At 42.1% G+C, this 16,929-nt stretch overlaps 1 protein-coding gene across 23 annotated transcripts in view; it reads left to right on the top strand.

The window, feature by feature from the left end:
- DLG2 (discs large MAGUK scaffold protein 2) overlaps positions 1–16,929 on the top strand; it is a 1,355,349-nt gene that overhangs the window by 1,057,299 nt on the left and 281,121 nt on the right. For all 23 annotated transcript variants that reach the window (XM_067466492.1, XM_067466491.1, XM_067466494.1 and 20 more), the window contains 3 exons: positions 5,983–6,119; positions 14,804–14,948; positions 16,063–16,204. In XM_067466492.1, coding sequence (XP_067322593.1) covers positions 5,983–6,119; positions 14,804–14,948; positions 16,063–16,204 — 424 coding nt within the window. The remainder of the gene's footprint in view (positions 1–5,982; positions 6,120–14,803; positions 14,949–16,062; positions 16,205–16,929) is intronic.

Below are 16,929 nucleotides of genomic sequence, written 5' to 3'. Positions count from 1 at the left end.
ATTGTGCTTGTTCTTAAAAGTCTGTATATTAATACATAATTAACCTGTGTTGCTATTTTCCATTGTGTTGTCTTTGACTTATGCTCACCCTTTGAATGAGAGGCCTACCAAAGCCATGATCATGAGTTGTCCTCTTCAGATCTTGTAAATTCAGGACAGTGGCTTCCTTGGTTGTATCAATACATTAAGATACATTAAATAATTAAAAAATCAAAAATTCTACAGCCACATTAGTAAACTATATCCATGCTCCTGGCCAAAAAAAGTTTGATCTGGAAAGTGCATACATAGCAATGTGGGCAAAATTAGAACCCATAAGTAAAGGCATGCTCAGTGAAATTTCCCCGAGTTCCCACATAATACATTTTTCACTACATCTTGACCACTGGGATTGTGTTGGCCCATATGCCATACATGGCCCACCCATTTAAATTTGTTTTATTTATTTATGTGCTTTATCCTAGAGTGGAATTCTCCCTTTGTTTTGATTTATTTATTTACATATTTATTTACTTTATTTTTACCCCGCGCTATCTCACCCCAAGGGGGACTCAGTGCGGCTTCCAATTTTGATGCATAAAGATCGAACAAAACATACGTATTTAACCATTAAAATCAATTAAGCATATAAAATATAAATTAAACCAATTAAAACACCTAAAGCATTTAAAAATTAGCGTAGTATAGCACAGCACCAATCCAAAATCATCATCCAGGTTACTTCTTATGTCAGTCTGTGAGAGTCTATTGCATTTTAATTTCTACTCCCCAAAAGCTTTCTTCCACATCCAAGATTTCACTTTTTTCTAAAAGATCAGGAGGGAGGAGGCTGATCTGATGTCACTGAGGAGGGAGTTGAGGGGCCACCACCAAGAAGACCCTGTCTCTCGTCCTAACCAATCTCACCCGCTAAAGGGGGTGGGACTGAGAGCAGGGCCTCCCCTGCAGATCTTAGTGCTCGGACTGGATCATAAAGGGAGATACATTTGGACAGGTAAGCTGGGCCCAAGCCATTTAGGTCTTCATAGGCTAAAGCCATTACTTTGAATTGTGCTCAGTAACACACTGGCAACCAGTGGAGCTAACATAACAGGGGAGTTGTCTACTCCCTGTACTCTGCTCTGGGGATTAATGTTCTGGCTTTCTCCCAGAGATGACACAGAAGGTAGCTTCCAACACAGTGTATAACCTGACAAATTCAACATTATAAAATATGAACTATTAATTATTCAACCAAAACTCCAGTGAAAACAATTGAAAATCTTACACTACTAATAAGCTACATTAATTTTAGTATGTTAATGCAATATATGCAACTGTACTGTAATGATAAAATATGGTAAGAGGGAATATATTAGAAATGCACATGTTAAAACTTCAAAGATTCCCAGGCAGGCAAATGCTCGAAGGCCTGCCTGAATTCAAAATCCAGTATTTTCTTCACTCAGTGTCTGAGAATTGCAATGCACAGATCATAGATTGCAAATAAGGGTTTGCAGATCTACTTTTCCTCCCTTTCGGCCCAGGGTAAATGATTCCTCCACTCCCTTGACTGAGTATGCGGTGTGATCTTAATAGAAAAAGAGACAGCTGCCATCAGTCTAGTGACCTGGAATAAATTGCGGTTTCCTACAATTGCAGTTTGCTTTTGTTTCATTTCCCTTTGGAGCTACGTGCTAACACGACAGTACAGAGAGTGATAAGCACAGGGCTGGAAAAATGCAGAGGAATGAATTCTGCAGGGGAGAGTGGTAATCGGGATATAGCATTTGCCTTATTGAGTCAGACCAATGGTCCATCTAGCTTCATGATTCAGTCTTCCAGCCAGATGCCACAGCCTTTTCGAAAGTTTCCTTAATATCTCAAGTTGTATCAAAAACACTGATTTTTTTCTCATTGTGTCTGAAATCTTCCTTTAATTTGTGGGCCCGGTCCAGGGCTTGGAAAAGTTACTTTTTAAATTGCAACTTTCAGGCTTGTTGTTGTTCATTCGTTCAGTCGTCTCCGACTCTTCGTGACCTCATGAACCATAGAATCATAGAATCAAAGAGTTGGAAGAGACCTCATGGGCCATCCAGTCCAACCCCCTGCCAAGAAGCAGGAATATTGCATTCAAATCACCCCTGACAGATGACCATCCAGCCTCTGCTTAAAAGCTTCCAAAGAAGGAGCCTCCACCACACTCCGGGGCAGAGAGTTCCACTGCTGAACGGCTCTCACAGTCAGGAAGTTCTTCCTAATGTTCAGATGGAATCTCCTCTCAAGCCAGAGGAACCAGCCCACGCCAGAGCTCCCTGTCAGCCATCACCACCCCCAGCTCCTTCAAGGTCAGTCCAGTCACTTCAAGGATGCCATCCATCCATCTTGCCCTTGGTTGGCCCCTCTTCCTTTTGCCTTACAGGCTACCCTAAGCTTAATCCAGACAAGACAGAGGTCCTCCTGGTCAGTCATGGGGCCAGTCGAGGTATTGGTTGGCAACCGGTGTATTTTGACAGGGCTACACTTCCCCTGAGGACATAGGTCTGCAGTCTGGGAGTCCTCCTGGACTCAGGGCTAACACTTAGAATCATAGAATCAAAGAGTTGGAAGAGACCTCATGGGCCATCCAGTCCAACCCCCTGCCAAGAAGCAGAAATACTGCATTCAAATCACCCCTGACAGATGGCCATGCAGCCTCCATTTAAAAGCTTCCAAAGAAGGAGCCTCCACCACACTCCGGGGCAGAGAGTTCCACTGCTGAATGGCTCTCACAGTCAGGAAGTTCTTCCTCATGTTCAAATGGAATCTCCTCTCTTGTAGTTTGAAGCCATTGTTCCGCGTCCTAGTCTCCAAGGAAGCAGAAAACAAGCTTGCTCCCTCCTCCCTGTGGCTTCCTCTCACATATTCATACATGGCTATCATATCTCCTCTCAGCCTTCTCTTCTTCAGGGTAAACATGCTCAGTTCCTTAAGCCGCTCCTCATAGGGCTTGTTCTCCAGACCCTTGATCATTTTAGTCGCCCTCCTCTGGACACATTCCAGCTTGTCAATATCTCTCTTGAATTGTGGTGCCCAGAATTGGACACAATATTCCAGATGTGGTCTAACCAAAGCAGAATAGAGGGGTAGCATGACTTCCTTAGATCTAGACACTATGCTCCTATTGATGCAGGCCAATATCCCATTGGCCTTTTTTGCCACCACATCACATTGTTGGCTCATGTTTAACTTGTTGTCCACGAGGACTCCAAGATCTTTGATGCTCAAGTGTTGACAGTGGCTGGGAGAGCCTTTGCACAGTTAAAGCTTGTGTGCCAGCTGCAGCCATACCTCGAGAAGTCAGACATGGCCATGGTGTTCCACACCTTGGTTACATCTAGATTGGATTATTGCAATGCGCTCTATGTGGGGCTGCCTTTGAAAATGGCCTGGAAACTGTAATTGGTACAAAGGTCAACAGCCAGGTTTCTTACTGGAGCTAACTATAGGGAGAGCACAATGCCTCTATTTAAAAATATATATTTTTATTAAAAGATTTTCAATACACACAGAATAAAAGAAACATGAGGAGAGTTTGGGAAGGTAATAACTCAGGAAGAACCTGGGAAAAAGAAGGAGAAAAGACAGGGACGAATGTCATTAAGGAAAGGAAAGGATGGAAAGGAAAGGGAGGGATGGGGTAGGTAAGGTAATTTTTGACTTCAATTCATCTTCCTTTCATTTACTTCTTTCTTCTGTATACCATAGATTCTTGATAGAACTAAAGTCTCTCTTTCCCCTCTCAGTCAATATCTGTTTTGCTGTTGACTAACTAACATGGGTTTTGTTATGTATTCTTCAAAGCTCAACCAGTCTGTCAGTTCCATTATTTTGCTGGTATTTTTCTTCATCAGAAATGTTAGTTTATCCATATCTTTTATCTTGGTGCCTCTATTAAAACGGCTCCACTGGTTGCCAATAACTTGCCAGTCTCAATTCAAGGTGCCCTAAACCTACAAAACCCTAAACAGTTCAGGCCCTACCTAACTTCTCCCCCTATGAACTGGCACAGGCTCTGCAATTGGCCAGGGAGACCCTCCTCTCACTCCCATCAACATCACAAGCACAATTGGTGGGCCCAAGAGAGAGGGCCTTCTTGGTGGTAGCCTCACAACTTTGGAACTCTTTCACCAAGGAGATTAGGCAAACCCCCACGCTGTCCTCCTTTCGTAGGGACCAGTAAACCTGTTTTTTTTTAATTTTGTGTGTTTGTTTTGTCATGTCAGGAGCGACTTGAGAAACTGCAAGTCGCTTCTGGTGTGAGAGAATTGGCCGTCTGCAAGGACGTTGCCCAGGGAATGCCCAGATGAATTGATGTTTTTATCATCCTTGTGGGAGGCTTCTCTCATGTCCCCACATGAGGAACTGGAGCTGATAGAGGGAGCTCATCCACCTCTCCCCGGATTCGAACCTGCAACCTGTCGGTCTTCAGTCCTGCCGGCACAGGGCTTTAACCCACTGAGCCACCGGGGGCTCCAGAAAACCTGGGTGTTCCAGCAGGTTTTTGAGAATGATTAATCCCTTGGTCCTTTCCCTAGACTGTTAGATAGTACTCTATTCATCACTTTATTCATTCCCCTGGCCCTATGATACACAGTTGCACTATCTCTTGCCCAGACCTTTTATAGTTGGTTGTGTCCACTTTGGTTCAAAATGCCAATTCTGGCCATTGGTATTTTGAACCTGTGTGATGGAGCTATAATGAAATCAGTTTTAAAATTTTTATGTATATTTTAGTAGGATTATTTGTTTTTTGATGTTTATTTTAATTTCAATTTGTATGGTGTTTCTTTTTGGCAGCTGAATGTTTTGCCTTATTTGTTGGAAACCACCCTGAGTCCCCTTGGGGGGATAGAGCGATATATACATTTATTATTATTATTATTATTATTATTATTATTATTATTATTATTATTATTTGAAACACAACAAGATGAGTCCACAGCAGACAAAATCACTCTGCTAGCTGTTGTATTGGATCACACATTGGACACTTCCCAAGTGTCTAGGACTGTGTGATGTATCGGCGAATGATGTGTGCAGATCCCAGTAAGGGATTATTATTATTATTATTATTATTATTATTATTATTATTAAGTACTGGGAGTTTTAGTCCCTCAAAAGCGGTGGCCCTTCAACATCATTGGAGCATTGGTTCCAGGATCTCTTGTGGATACCAAAAATCATGGGTAATCAAGTCTATTATATAAATGGACGAGAAGGGAACTCAAGCACCACTCAATGCTTTTACTTCCATGTACACTGTGAAGAAGGTGCCCCCGGTGGCGCAGTGGGTTAAAGCACTGAGTTGCTGAGCTTGTTGATCGAAAGGTCGCAGGTTCGATTCCGGGGAGCGGCGTGAGCTTCCGCTGTCAGCCCTAGCTTCTGCCAACCTAGCAGTTCGAAAACATGCAAATGTGAGTAGATCAATAGGTACCGCTCCGGCGGGAAGGTAACGGCGCTCCATGCAGTCATGCCGGCCACATGACCTTGGAGGTGTCTACGGACAACGCTGGCTCTTCGGCTTAGAAATGGAGATGAGCACCAAACCCCAGAGTCAGACATGACTGGACTTAATGTCAGGACACTGTGAAGGCAGACAACACAATTCAATTAAACATAACTAGCTGCTTAAGCCGCTTGTCGTAAGGCTTGGCTTCCAAACCTTGACAATTTGGTTGCCCTTCTCTAGATATGTTCTAATAGAATGGGCCGCATTCCTCCAGGGAGACTTTATGGTGACTTCCAGTGGAAGATGTTCATTTCAATAGTTCACCACAGTTCAGAAATATATCCCCTGCTGATACGTGATTGTACAATATCTGCCTCTTATATTTGATGCACTTCTACTTTTGAAACACTTTCATCAATATCACACCTAGATCTCTGTTGGCTATACAACTTTGGCGGAACTTATCTGTAGTCCATTTTGAATCAATTCCCTCTTCTCATTTTCTTTTCTAGGTCTGGGGTTCAGCATTGCTGGAGGTGTGGGGAATCAGCATATCCCAGGAGACAACAGTATCTACGTTACGAAAATCATTGATGGAGGAGCAGCACAGAAGGATGGGAGGTTGCAAGTCGGAGACAGGCTTCTTATGGTAAGAAGTTGTGTATCTCTGTGAAGATGCACTGTAATGAAGCCCATTTGACTAGAGCCAAGCATGTAGCCGGGGGGGGGGGGGGGGGGGCTTTGGGGGCATCATCCCCCCCCCCCCCCCAAAAATTCTCATGGTGGTCTGCGAAAAGACCTTACTGGTACATTCTTTAAACTGTTATCTTTATTCATATCATGATCTGATCACCATGCTCAATATATCTCATATGCATGGGGGTATTGGGGTAACGATACAAAAAGTTTGCTAGAGTAGACCCTCTTTCACTCAGAGTCAGCCCAGAATCAAAATTCTGGCTACAGGCCTGACTAGAGCCATTGATTTTAATTGGAGTTGTCACGTCAACTATGATATATCTATATACCCATTCTCATAGGAAACTAACACAAGAGGAAAAGAGTCCTGGAATGAAGGCCTTGCCTTTTTCAAAGATTTGAGGAGAACAGCCATGGGAGTATTCTAGAGATCCCAGGAGAACTTAGAATGTTAGTACAAAAGCCTGAGGTTTTGGGTTTGGGGTTTTTTTTTTTTTTTTTTTTTTTTTTGAGATTTCATGACAGTGCCATATAACCTGGCAGCCAGTGGTTATCGTACCCTACCAGATTCTCTTCCACTCTTCCTTTAGTTTTTTTTTCAACCTTCAGGGACATTTTGAGCATATTTAATGTTCTATGACTTCCATTTATAGGTTCATTGATCTTGGCCACTTCCAGTCCCCTTTTTTCCTGACCCAATTTTGCTTGGAAATACCCATTAATTACTGGCCATTCATTTCTCTTGTATCTTGCTGTAAAGTGAGTGACAGAACTCATTACAGGAGGATGTAGATGCTACTGGCATATGTCAGTGAATATTTTCTTAGCTGATACACAGAGATGATGTTTGCTTCACTGATCTTTCTTACTTGCACAAACCATTTCGCACTAGTTTTCTGCTTGCTTCCATATACTGGTCGGTTTATGCATGGTGGGAATACCTCCACAATCCCTTAACTTTGGATTTGGCTCTGATTCAAATTTCACCCAAAACATCTAGACTGGTATGGCAAGTTACCTGTCCTTTTCTAGAGCCAGCATTCCAGATCCCCCATGGACTGTTCCAGTTCCTTCTTTCTCTATTGGGATTCTAATACAATCTTCCTCTTCAGTAAATACTACAGAGTCTGTACTGAGATCTTTATGGGCCCTTCCAGGCAGGGCCCAAAATGCGGGACCTGTCGGACTTTTACTGGCGGCGGCTAAACGATGCCTTCAGTAAAAGAGAATTAATTTGGGACAAAACAAGTAAACTCTGCTTTATCCTGAATTAATTTGATACCCCATTAGACTCGAGCCTTCCTGAAAGGCACAGGTCTAATTGGATATGGGTCTTGTGGGGACTGACTCTCGGGTCTCACAACAACCCAGGGGTCATTCCCAACTTCCCAGCCCACTTCTTCAGGCCCCATGAGCCTGTAGAAATGAGAGGGCACAAAATACACTGTCGAAGGCTTTCATGGCTGGAATCAATGGACTGTAAATTTTTCGGACGATATGACCATGTTCTAGAAGCATTCTCTCCTGAATTTTCACCCACATCTATGGCAGGCATCCTCAGAGGTTGTGAGGTATGCATCAATACAAGGTGCTTGGGAATGAGCCAACATTAATATTTAATTAAATACATTGTTGAAGGCTTTCATGGCTGGAATCACTGGGTTGTTGTAGGTTTTTCGGATGATATGACCATGACCTAGAAGCATTCTCTCCTGGCTTTTCACCCACATCTATGGCAGGCATCCCAAGGTGCTTGGGAATAAGCCAACATTAATATTTAATTAAATACATTGTTGAAGGCTTTCATGGCTGAAATCACTGGGTTGTTGTAGGTTTTTCGTACTATATGACCATGCTCTAGAAGCATTCTCTCCTGACAATTCACCTGCATCTATGGCAGGCATCCTCAGAGGTTATGAGGCCTCACAACCCCAACCTCACAACCTGCCATAGATGCAGGTGAAATGTCAGGAGGGAATGCTTCTGGAACATGACCATACAGCCCGAAACACTTACAGCAATCCAATAAAGGACAGTTTAAAAAATTTAATGGAAAGGGGGTAGTCCATTATCTATCTTTAACAAGTACAGTGTTCCCTCACTTATTGTGGGTGTTACATTCCAGGACTGCCTGCGAAAAGTGAAAATCCGCAAAGCAGGGATGCTATATATGTATATCGTGTTCCGAGGGTGAGGCAGAAGTGAGATTAAAAGGCACCATGCGCCTCTTTTCTTTTGCTAGGTATCTCTGCTTTGCTTTGCAATCTCTCTTGATTGGTGGCCCCTTCCACACTCCATTGTTGCCCAAAGGTTGGATTAGAATGCCGCTCTGGGCAACAGCAACCATTCAACAACTGGGAGGCAAAAACCCTTCAAAACAGCAAGTCTGCAAAAAGCAAACCGCAAAGTGGCGAAGGAACACTGTATGCCTAATATCCTGGGTCCAATTACAAATGGTAACACATGACTTGCACACATGTATGTGTCCACATGTGCAGCATTTCCATTTATTATTATTTATTATTTCAGAGTTTAGAGCAATGATAATTGTAATCAAAATGGGGTTTTGCTGGCCATTGAAGCCTGGGCACAATAGAGATGTGCCTACTATCTTTGTAGTGCACCTGGATCTGTTTGAAGGCAGGGAAGCAGTGGGGGAATTCAACATTGTTATGAATTTTGCCTACTGGCCGGTGCTTCCAGGAGATACTTTTTCTACCCATTACCATTGGAAAATCCTTACATTCAAAGATTCATGCAGGCACAAAGTGTTCTTCAAAGTGCCCTCTGTGGATTCAGTGTAGCTTACTCCCATGAAGGCGTGTATAAGAGATGATGGACAGCTTTTATTATCCTTGGGCGGCCTCAGTCACAATATCTGTCTTAATATTTCTTAGCACTCGATCATTTTTATTCAATAATTCAGGCCTGCAGAGGAAAAAAAAAACTTTTTTTCAATATTGCAGTTGCTGTCAATGTATTTTTGGGCTGCTAAATTTTAAAGGTGCAATAAAAATGTCATTCCACACACTATTCTTTCACAAATTGTTTATTTTTATCAATACACTTGTTACTCAGATTTGATTTGTGTTTCATTCTAGTGAATTAGTGTTTTGAAAATCTATTAGAAGACTTTAACCCCTTTCTTACTGTTTACTCCCCAAAGAAATCATTCAGTCATAAAATCATAGAATCACACAGTTGGAAGAGACCTCATGGGCCATCCAGTCCAACCCCCTGCCAAGAAGCAGGAAAATTGCATTCAAAGCACCCCCGACAGATGGCCATGCAGTCTCTGTTTAAAAGCCTCCAAAGAAGGACCCTCAACCACACTCCGGGGCAGAGAGTTCCACTACTGAACAGCTCTCAAAGTTAGGAAGTTCTTCATCATGTTCAGGTGGAATCTCCTTTCCTGTAGATTGAAGCCATTGTTCCATGTCCAAGTCTCCAGGGCAGCAGAAAGCAAGCTTGCTCCCTCCTCCCTGTGACTTCCCCTCACATATTTACACATGGACCTCATCATGTCTCCTCTTCTGAAGGCTATACATTCCCAGCTCTTAGCCACTCTCCATAGGGCTTGTTCTCTAGACCCTTAATCATGTTAGTTGCCCTCCTCTGGACACATTCCAGCTTGTCAACATCTCGCTTCAATTGTGGTGCCTGTGATTCCAGGTGTGGTCTGACCAAGGCAGAATAGAGGAGTAGCATGATTTCCTTGGATCTAGACACTATACTCCTCTATTTATGCAGGCAAAAATATTGGCTTTTTTGCCAATATTATAACATAAAATATTTTGTTTTATTTTACATATTATAAAATAAATACATCAAAGAAAGTTGTGGAGTGATGTATATGATGGAACAAATCTGATAACATTTTTTAATTCAGAACACCCAATTCTTGTGAAACCAGTATACATTTTTTAAAAATAGTTATGATCCTGTTTTTCAGGCCAGTGTTATGCCTGAGGAGGCTCAACTACACTGAAGTCTTAGTTATCTAACCTTTTCATGTCATTTTAGGGGACTCAGGCTTCCCGCAGTTCACTTCATTCTAGAGTCCATGTCTTTTTGTTTTTCTCAGGCTGGATCAACACTGCCATATAATCCAGTATCTAATCCTAGATTATCTGCTTTGAACTGGATTATATGAGTCTACACTGCCATATAATCTAGTTTAAAGCAGATACTCTGGTATCAGGAACTGTATTATATGGCATTGTAGATTGGACCTCAGAGATCAAAATGGAAGTTGGAATTTTCCAAGAGAGCTTCTCAGCCCAAGCATGATGGAGATATGGCTTTCTGGGTTTTTTTCTTCCAAAGAGACCAGAGGGTCTTGGCAGATGCATAACGAAGCAAAAGGCTCTGATCAACCACTGGGACCCATGGACAAGAGAACAGTGCATTTCTCATTGTAAAAAACCTACCTGCAGTGGTGCTGTTAGGGTTGGTTTCACTAAATGCAGTAACACACAATGTCACCCACCTGCACTTTGCCCCATATCAGACTAGATACAAACAAGTTGTACTCACCTACAGCTCATGGCTTTTGGCCACAAATATTTAGGGGAAAGTGTGTGGGGCTTGACAAATCCAAGGCTGGAGTTAAAATTGCTGGAAGAAACATCAACAACCTTAGATATGCAGATGATACCACTTTGATGGCTGAAAGCTGGGAGGAGCTGAGGAGTCTTCTAACCAAAGTGAAAGGAGAAAGTGCAAAAGCTGGGTTGCAGTTAAACATAAACAACCAAGATTATGGCAACAAGACCAATTGATAACTGGGAAATAGAGGGAGAAAACATGGAGGCAGTGACGGACTTTGTATTTCTAGATGCAAAGATTACTGATCTCCTGGGGAAGAAAGCAATGACTAATCTCAATAAAATAATGAAGAGTAGAGACATCGCATTGGCAACGAAGATCCACATAGTCAATGGTATTCCCTGTAGTAACCTACGGATGTGAGAGCTGGACCATAGGGAAGGCTGAGCAAAGGAAGATAGACACTTTTGAATTGTGGTGCTGGAGGAAAATTCGGAGAGTGACTTGGACCGCAAGAAGATCCAACCAGTCCATACTTCAGGAAATAAAGCCCAACTGCTCATTGGAGGGAAGGATATTAGAGGCAAAGACGAAGTACTTTGGTCACATCATGAGAAGACAGGAAAGCTTGGGGAAGACAATAATGCTGGAGAAAATGGAAAGAAAAAGGAAGAGGGGCTGACCAAGAGCAAGATGGATGGATGGTATCCTTGAAGTGACTGGCTTGACTCTGAAGGAGCTGGGGGTGGTGACGGCTGACAGGGAACTCTGTTGTGGGATGGTCCATGAGGTCACAGAGAGTTGGAAGCAACTGAACAAATAAACAAGTACCATCTTCAAATATTTGTACACCATTCTTCTAGCATATCTTGAGACTGTGCACATGCATGCACCCACATCTCTATTTTGGCACCTAGTTCTTCCCGCACTACCTTGCTCTTGGTGCTGTCTAGATACCACAGTCATCTCAGCAATGGCAGCAAGAGCAGCAGCAGAAGAAGGCTGGTCTGTAAGAGAGCAGAGAAAGAGCAAGGCTGCTCCCAAGACATCTGAGTCCTGCCATCCATGTGGAAAGAGCAGCAGAGGTTTTGAAGACCCCACTGCCCTCTTCTGGCACTTTCTCTGCAGTGGAAATTTTTTCCATTGAACCCTTCCCAACTCCATGCTTGGTGTCATCCCCTTTAATGGTATTACCCAGTGTGGTCTGTACTCTTTAGTTCAGACCACTGCTTACTGGCCCATTAAACCAGACACTGTCTAGGCCTCCTGACAAAGAAATATAACTGAATCTATGGTTTCTCACTCTCCAACATTTACACAGCACCAGATGCAACCTATTCAGTTTTGTAGTCTGAAGAATAATACACAGCAAATTAGGGAAAACAATCGGCTCTTTTTCTTTAAACAAAAAATGGGTGCTATCAGCAAAAAAATGAAACAGAGAGAGAGCGGCTTCCGTTCCAGAGATCTCCAAGTTGTAAGCTTTTTAAAAGCGATATAAATATGTAGCAATAGGCCAATTACAACCCTCCAGTTTGCAGCTGTTCCCCAGAGAATGCTCACTCAAGTTGCACTTCAAAAGACACCAGAAAAAGAGGGTGACGAGTATGAAATGATTTTCAAGAGTTTCCCACAAAAGGATGAAACTTTGCAGTAGCAAAAGAAAATGGCACTTGTCTCCCTCTTACTTCCAGTCTAATCAGATCCCAATGAGCCGTGCGCAGCAGATGTAAAGGACAATTTTCCACTTGAACAGGAAATTTAAATAAAATTTGTACATTTCCCCAGAACTCTGCGCTTGCCTTCCACTTTTCCTCCCGATATTCCTGCCAGCTCGATTTTCCTGAATACAAACAAACATTGCTTGGAGGAGCGCAAGATGACAGCGAGCCTCTCATCTTCAGAAAAAAACGAAATTGGAATGTCTCCGGGTTGACTGAAAATGGCCAAATGAGCTTATGGATCATTTAAAAAGGCCATGTAGGGTTATGTATTGTTTGGCTTTGTACTCCTCCTTTCCCAGGTGCATCTGAGAGCAGCAAACATGCTCTCAGATGCACGGTCTCGTTTGGAAACTTTGGGGAAGACAGCTTCACTTTTGAACACGAAGCTTCTTCAAGAGGATTCCAACAATTATGTGGTTTTCCAGACGTTTTGGATTAGAGCTGTTATCATCCTCTTCTCCTGATAATCTTAGATGGGATAGATCTAAGGATGCTAGATCAATAGATTGTCCAAAGGAAGGCAAACAAGATGATCAAACCAAGCCTTATAAAGAATGACTTACAGATCTGGATATTAGATCCCATCAGGCAGTGTTCACATCTACCTGTGAATGAGACAAAATCCATCAAAAGAATACATTCTCCTCATATACTCATTGAGGTACAAACTTTTCCTATTGAATGCACTATTAGCAAGTAATGGTCATGGTCTGGCTTGGTTACTAGAAGGCAGGAAAGGGAATAATCCTGAAATATCTTCTGTTGTTTGTGCTTATGTGGACATTTTAAGAAAAGATGCAAATCTTTACCTATTTCATCCTTGAAGACAGGAACAAATAATTTCCATAGCTATCTTTGTGTAGTCTTTGCACATCCGATATTCAGACATCTAAAAGAGTTGAAGAAAATAGTTCTGCACAGAAATGCATGGGGTTTTTCTACACCAAGAACTGTCCCAGGTTCCACTGTTGTTTTATTATTTCCAGTTCAGTTTCTTGCGGGTTGGAAAACCCTTATATTGGGCAAGGAGTGATAAACTTTCCATCCACAAGATTTTTCTGCATTAAGGCACAAGGCAATGGTGCATGGTAGTTTCCTCTTTTCTTTCCTTTTTCTTTCCTTTGTTCCGCTAATTCCCAGTGATGTGTAGCGTTGGTTGCAATGTAAGAAAAATACATTGTTGCAAAATTTCAAAAGGTTTTTAAATGTATTTTAAGTTTTTAAGTCATTAATTTCATATATTTTGTGTGTGTTTTAGGAGCCTCCAAAGCAGCGTTTCTCAACCTGGGGGTTGGGACCCCTGGGGGTCGTGAGGGGGTGTTAGAGGGGTTGCCAAAGATCTGTTGTTCGTGGTGGTTCTGTGTGGGAATGGCCCAATTCTTTTGTTGATGAGGTTCAGAATTCTTTTTGATTGTAGGTGAACTATAAATCTCAACAACTACAACTCCCAAATGTCAAGTCTATTTTCTCCAAACTCCACCATGATTTACATTTGGGCATATTGAGTATCTGTGCCAAGTTTGGTCCAGATCCATTATTGTTTGAGTCTACAGTGCTCTCTGGATATAGGTGAACTGCTACACCAAAACTTAAGGTCAATGCCCACCAAACTCTTCCAGTTGTTTCTGTTGGTCATGGGAGCTCTGTGTGCCAAGTTTGGTTCAATTCCATCGTTGGTAGAGTTCAGAATGCTCTTTGATTGTAAGTGAGCTATAAATCCCAGCAACTACAACTCCCAAATGACAAAATCAATCCCCCCTCCAACCTCACCAGTATTCAAATTTGGGTGTAATGGGTATTTGTGCCAAATTTGGTCCAGTGAATGAAAATACATCCTGCAAATCAGATATTTACATTGCAATTCACAATACTAGAAAAGTTGCAGTTATGAAGTAGCAACAAAAATAATATTATGGTTGGGGTCACCACAACATGAGGAACTGTATTGGGGGTTGTGGCATTAGGAAGGTTGAGAACACCTGCTCTAAAGAAAGCGCTATATTCCCAAAATGTATTAGGTGTAATAAATACATCAGGTGCTTTGAGATCTGTGTTTCCCTGGAATCACACTCAGAGACATACATTTTAAGAATATCAGAATCTATTTGCAAATTGTATTCTCAGAAAGCTTTTGCAACCAATATCTGTTGCCAATCTCCATTCTTTATCCAGCATTTCCTGGCTCTTAATAGGATTTCATCCAGAGCTATAAAACCTCTTACCAGTAATAACCTAAATTGTGATTATTCATTCTATTTCTTGAGTAAACATTTGTCCTTTCTTTTGATTACTGTGCAAATGATTGGCATTCCAATTTCTCTGTTGGCCTGGCCTAATAACCCCATCTCTTTCCTGCCATTAGGTAAATAATTACAGTTTAGAAGAAGTAACGCATGAAGAAGCAGTAGCAATATTGAAGAATACATCTGACGTAGTTTATTTAAAAGTTGGGAAGCCTACCACCATTTACATGACTGATCCCTATGGCCCACCAGATATTACCCATCGTAAGTATTATTTTCCTTTTTAAATAAAGAATAATGTCATTATATTGTTAGAAATCATTTTTGGAGAACCTTTTAAGTATGATGGCTAAGGGCTAAGTGGTAATGATTATCTAATATCTCAGTATCACTTTACTTTATTAAGAAAGGTCATAATGTGGACTGACATTATGTCAGCCACGTAAACTTTGGCTCAGTTTACTTCTGGTTTATTTCCTCATCTTAAAAAGACTTCTGCTGGGACTAGACAATTCATAGGGACAAACTGGGCAAATTACTCCTCACTTTCGGAAGTGGAAGAAGACATTTTTAGTCAAACCTGTTAAAAATTGGAAGGTGATGTTGTGATATGGGTACAGCCCTTTAGCACTGGGAGGGCGACCCACTTGGGGTGCGGGGAGAGGTTAAGGTTGCGAGTTCAGAATTCTTCCCAGCTGTGAGGTTTCCAGGCCAAAATTTGAAGCTCAAAGGTTTTACCTGAATTATCTAAAGAGCCCCCGAAGGTGCAGCGGGTTAAACTGCTGAGCTGCTGAACTTGCTGATCGAAAGGTCAGCGGTTTGAATCCAGGGAGCAGAGTGAGCTCCCGCTATTAACCTCAGCTTTTGCCAACCTATAATAAACTTTAATAATAAACTTTATTTGTTCACCGCTACCATCTCCCCAAAGGGGACTCATTATTCGATATTGAGTATTTTCAAGGCCAATGTGCATGAACATTTGTATGTGCAGCTTTGCTTCTGCAGTCTTAGAATCATAGAATCCTAGAGTTGGAAGAGACCTCATGGGCCATCCAGTCCCAAGCCCCTGCCAAGAAGCAGGAAAATCACATTTAAAGCACCCCCAATAGATGGCCATCCAGCCTCTGTTTAAAAGCCTTCAAAGAAGGAGCCTCCACCACACTCTGGGGCAGAGAGTTCCACTGTTGTACAGCTCTCACTGTTAGGAAGTCTTGAATGCAATACAGATGTTCTGCTTCCACAGAAAAATGTCCAACCACTTCCGTAAAGGAAACTGCAAGTTGGCAAAAGATTTTGGATATTGTAGATCGGAAATGTGACACTGAACTGCATTAATGTCAAATCTCACTAACAGTAAATGCCTGTGTTTCACTTCCAGCTTATTCCCCAGCAATGGATAACCATATATTGTCTTCAGGCAACAATGGCACTTTAGAATACAAGGCGTCTATGGCCCCCATCTCTCCAGGAAGATATTCGCCTATCCCAAAGCACATGCTAGTGGAGGATGACTATACCAGGTCAGACATCCATCTTTACTTTCCTGCCTTTAATTGAGTCCTTGCTTTAGGGAATACGGTTTTAAGATGATCATTAGAATCACCCTCAGGGCAGAAGCCATCTTATTATGTAGGAAAGAAATATCCATTTAGTTTCTCTATAGATAAGCAGGGAGGCAGTGCTTATATTCTAACATTGGGAGGGAGGAGTTAGCTACCCTTTTTCTTCATCCTTGTTTTTGCCATTGCCCCTGGGTCCACATGGCTCTTTAATCATTTCCAAGGTACTGGCATTAGGACATCTGCTCGACTGCAGTCCCCACACCAACCTTCCTTTGCCTTTATGCTCCCCAGTGACTCATAATGCATGCATTGAAGTTGCTTTGGAGGGACAACTTTCTCATCTGCTCCTCTAGCAGCAATAAATGTGCTTCCCTGTTTGGATAGCTAGCTATATCCCTGTAACCCAGTGGTTGTCAACCTGTATGTCCACAGATGTTTTGGCCTTCAACTCCCAGAAATCCTAACAGCTGGTAAATTGGCTGAGATTTTTGGGACTTGTAGACCAAAACACCTGGGGACCCACAGGTTGATAACCGCTGCTGTAGCCCATTGCAGAAGAAATTTCAAAACTGTCCATTGCATGGCAAAGCAGATTTCATTTTATATACCTTTGTAATGCTCTTCTGCTGAATCAGTTCAGCACAATCACAAATGCAAACGATTCCAGTCCATTAAGGTTCAAA

This window comes from Anolis sagrei, chromosome 3 (assembly GCF_037176765.1).
Source record: "Anolis sagrei isolate rAnoSag1 chromosome 3, rAnoSag1.mat, whole genome shotgun sequence".
Taxonomy (NCBI): Eukaryota; Metazoa; Chordata; class Lepidosauria; order Squamata; family Dactyloidae; genus Anolis; species Anolis sagrei.
Note: the sequence above shows the minus strand (reverse complement) of the source record. Positions and strands in the feature narration are given on the sequence as shown.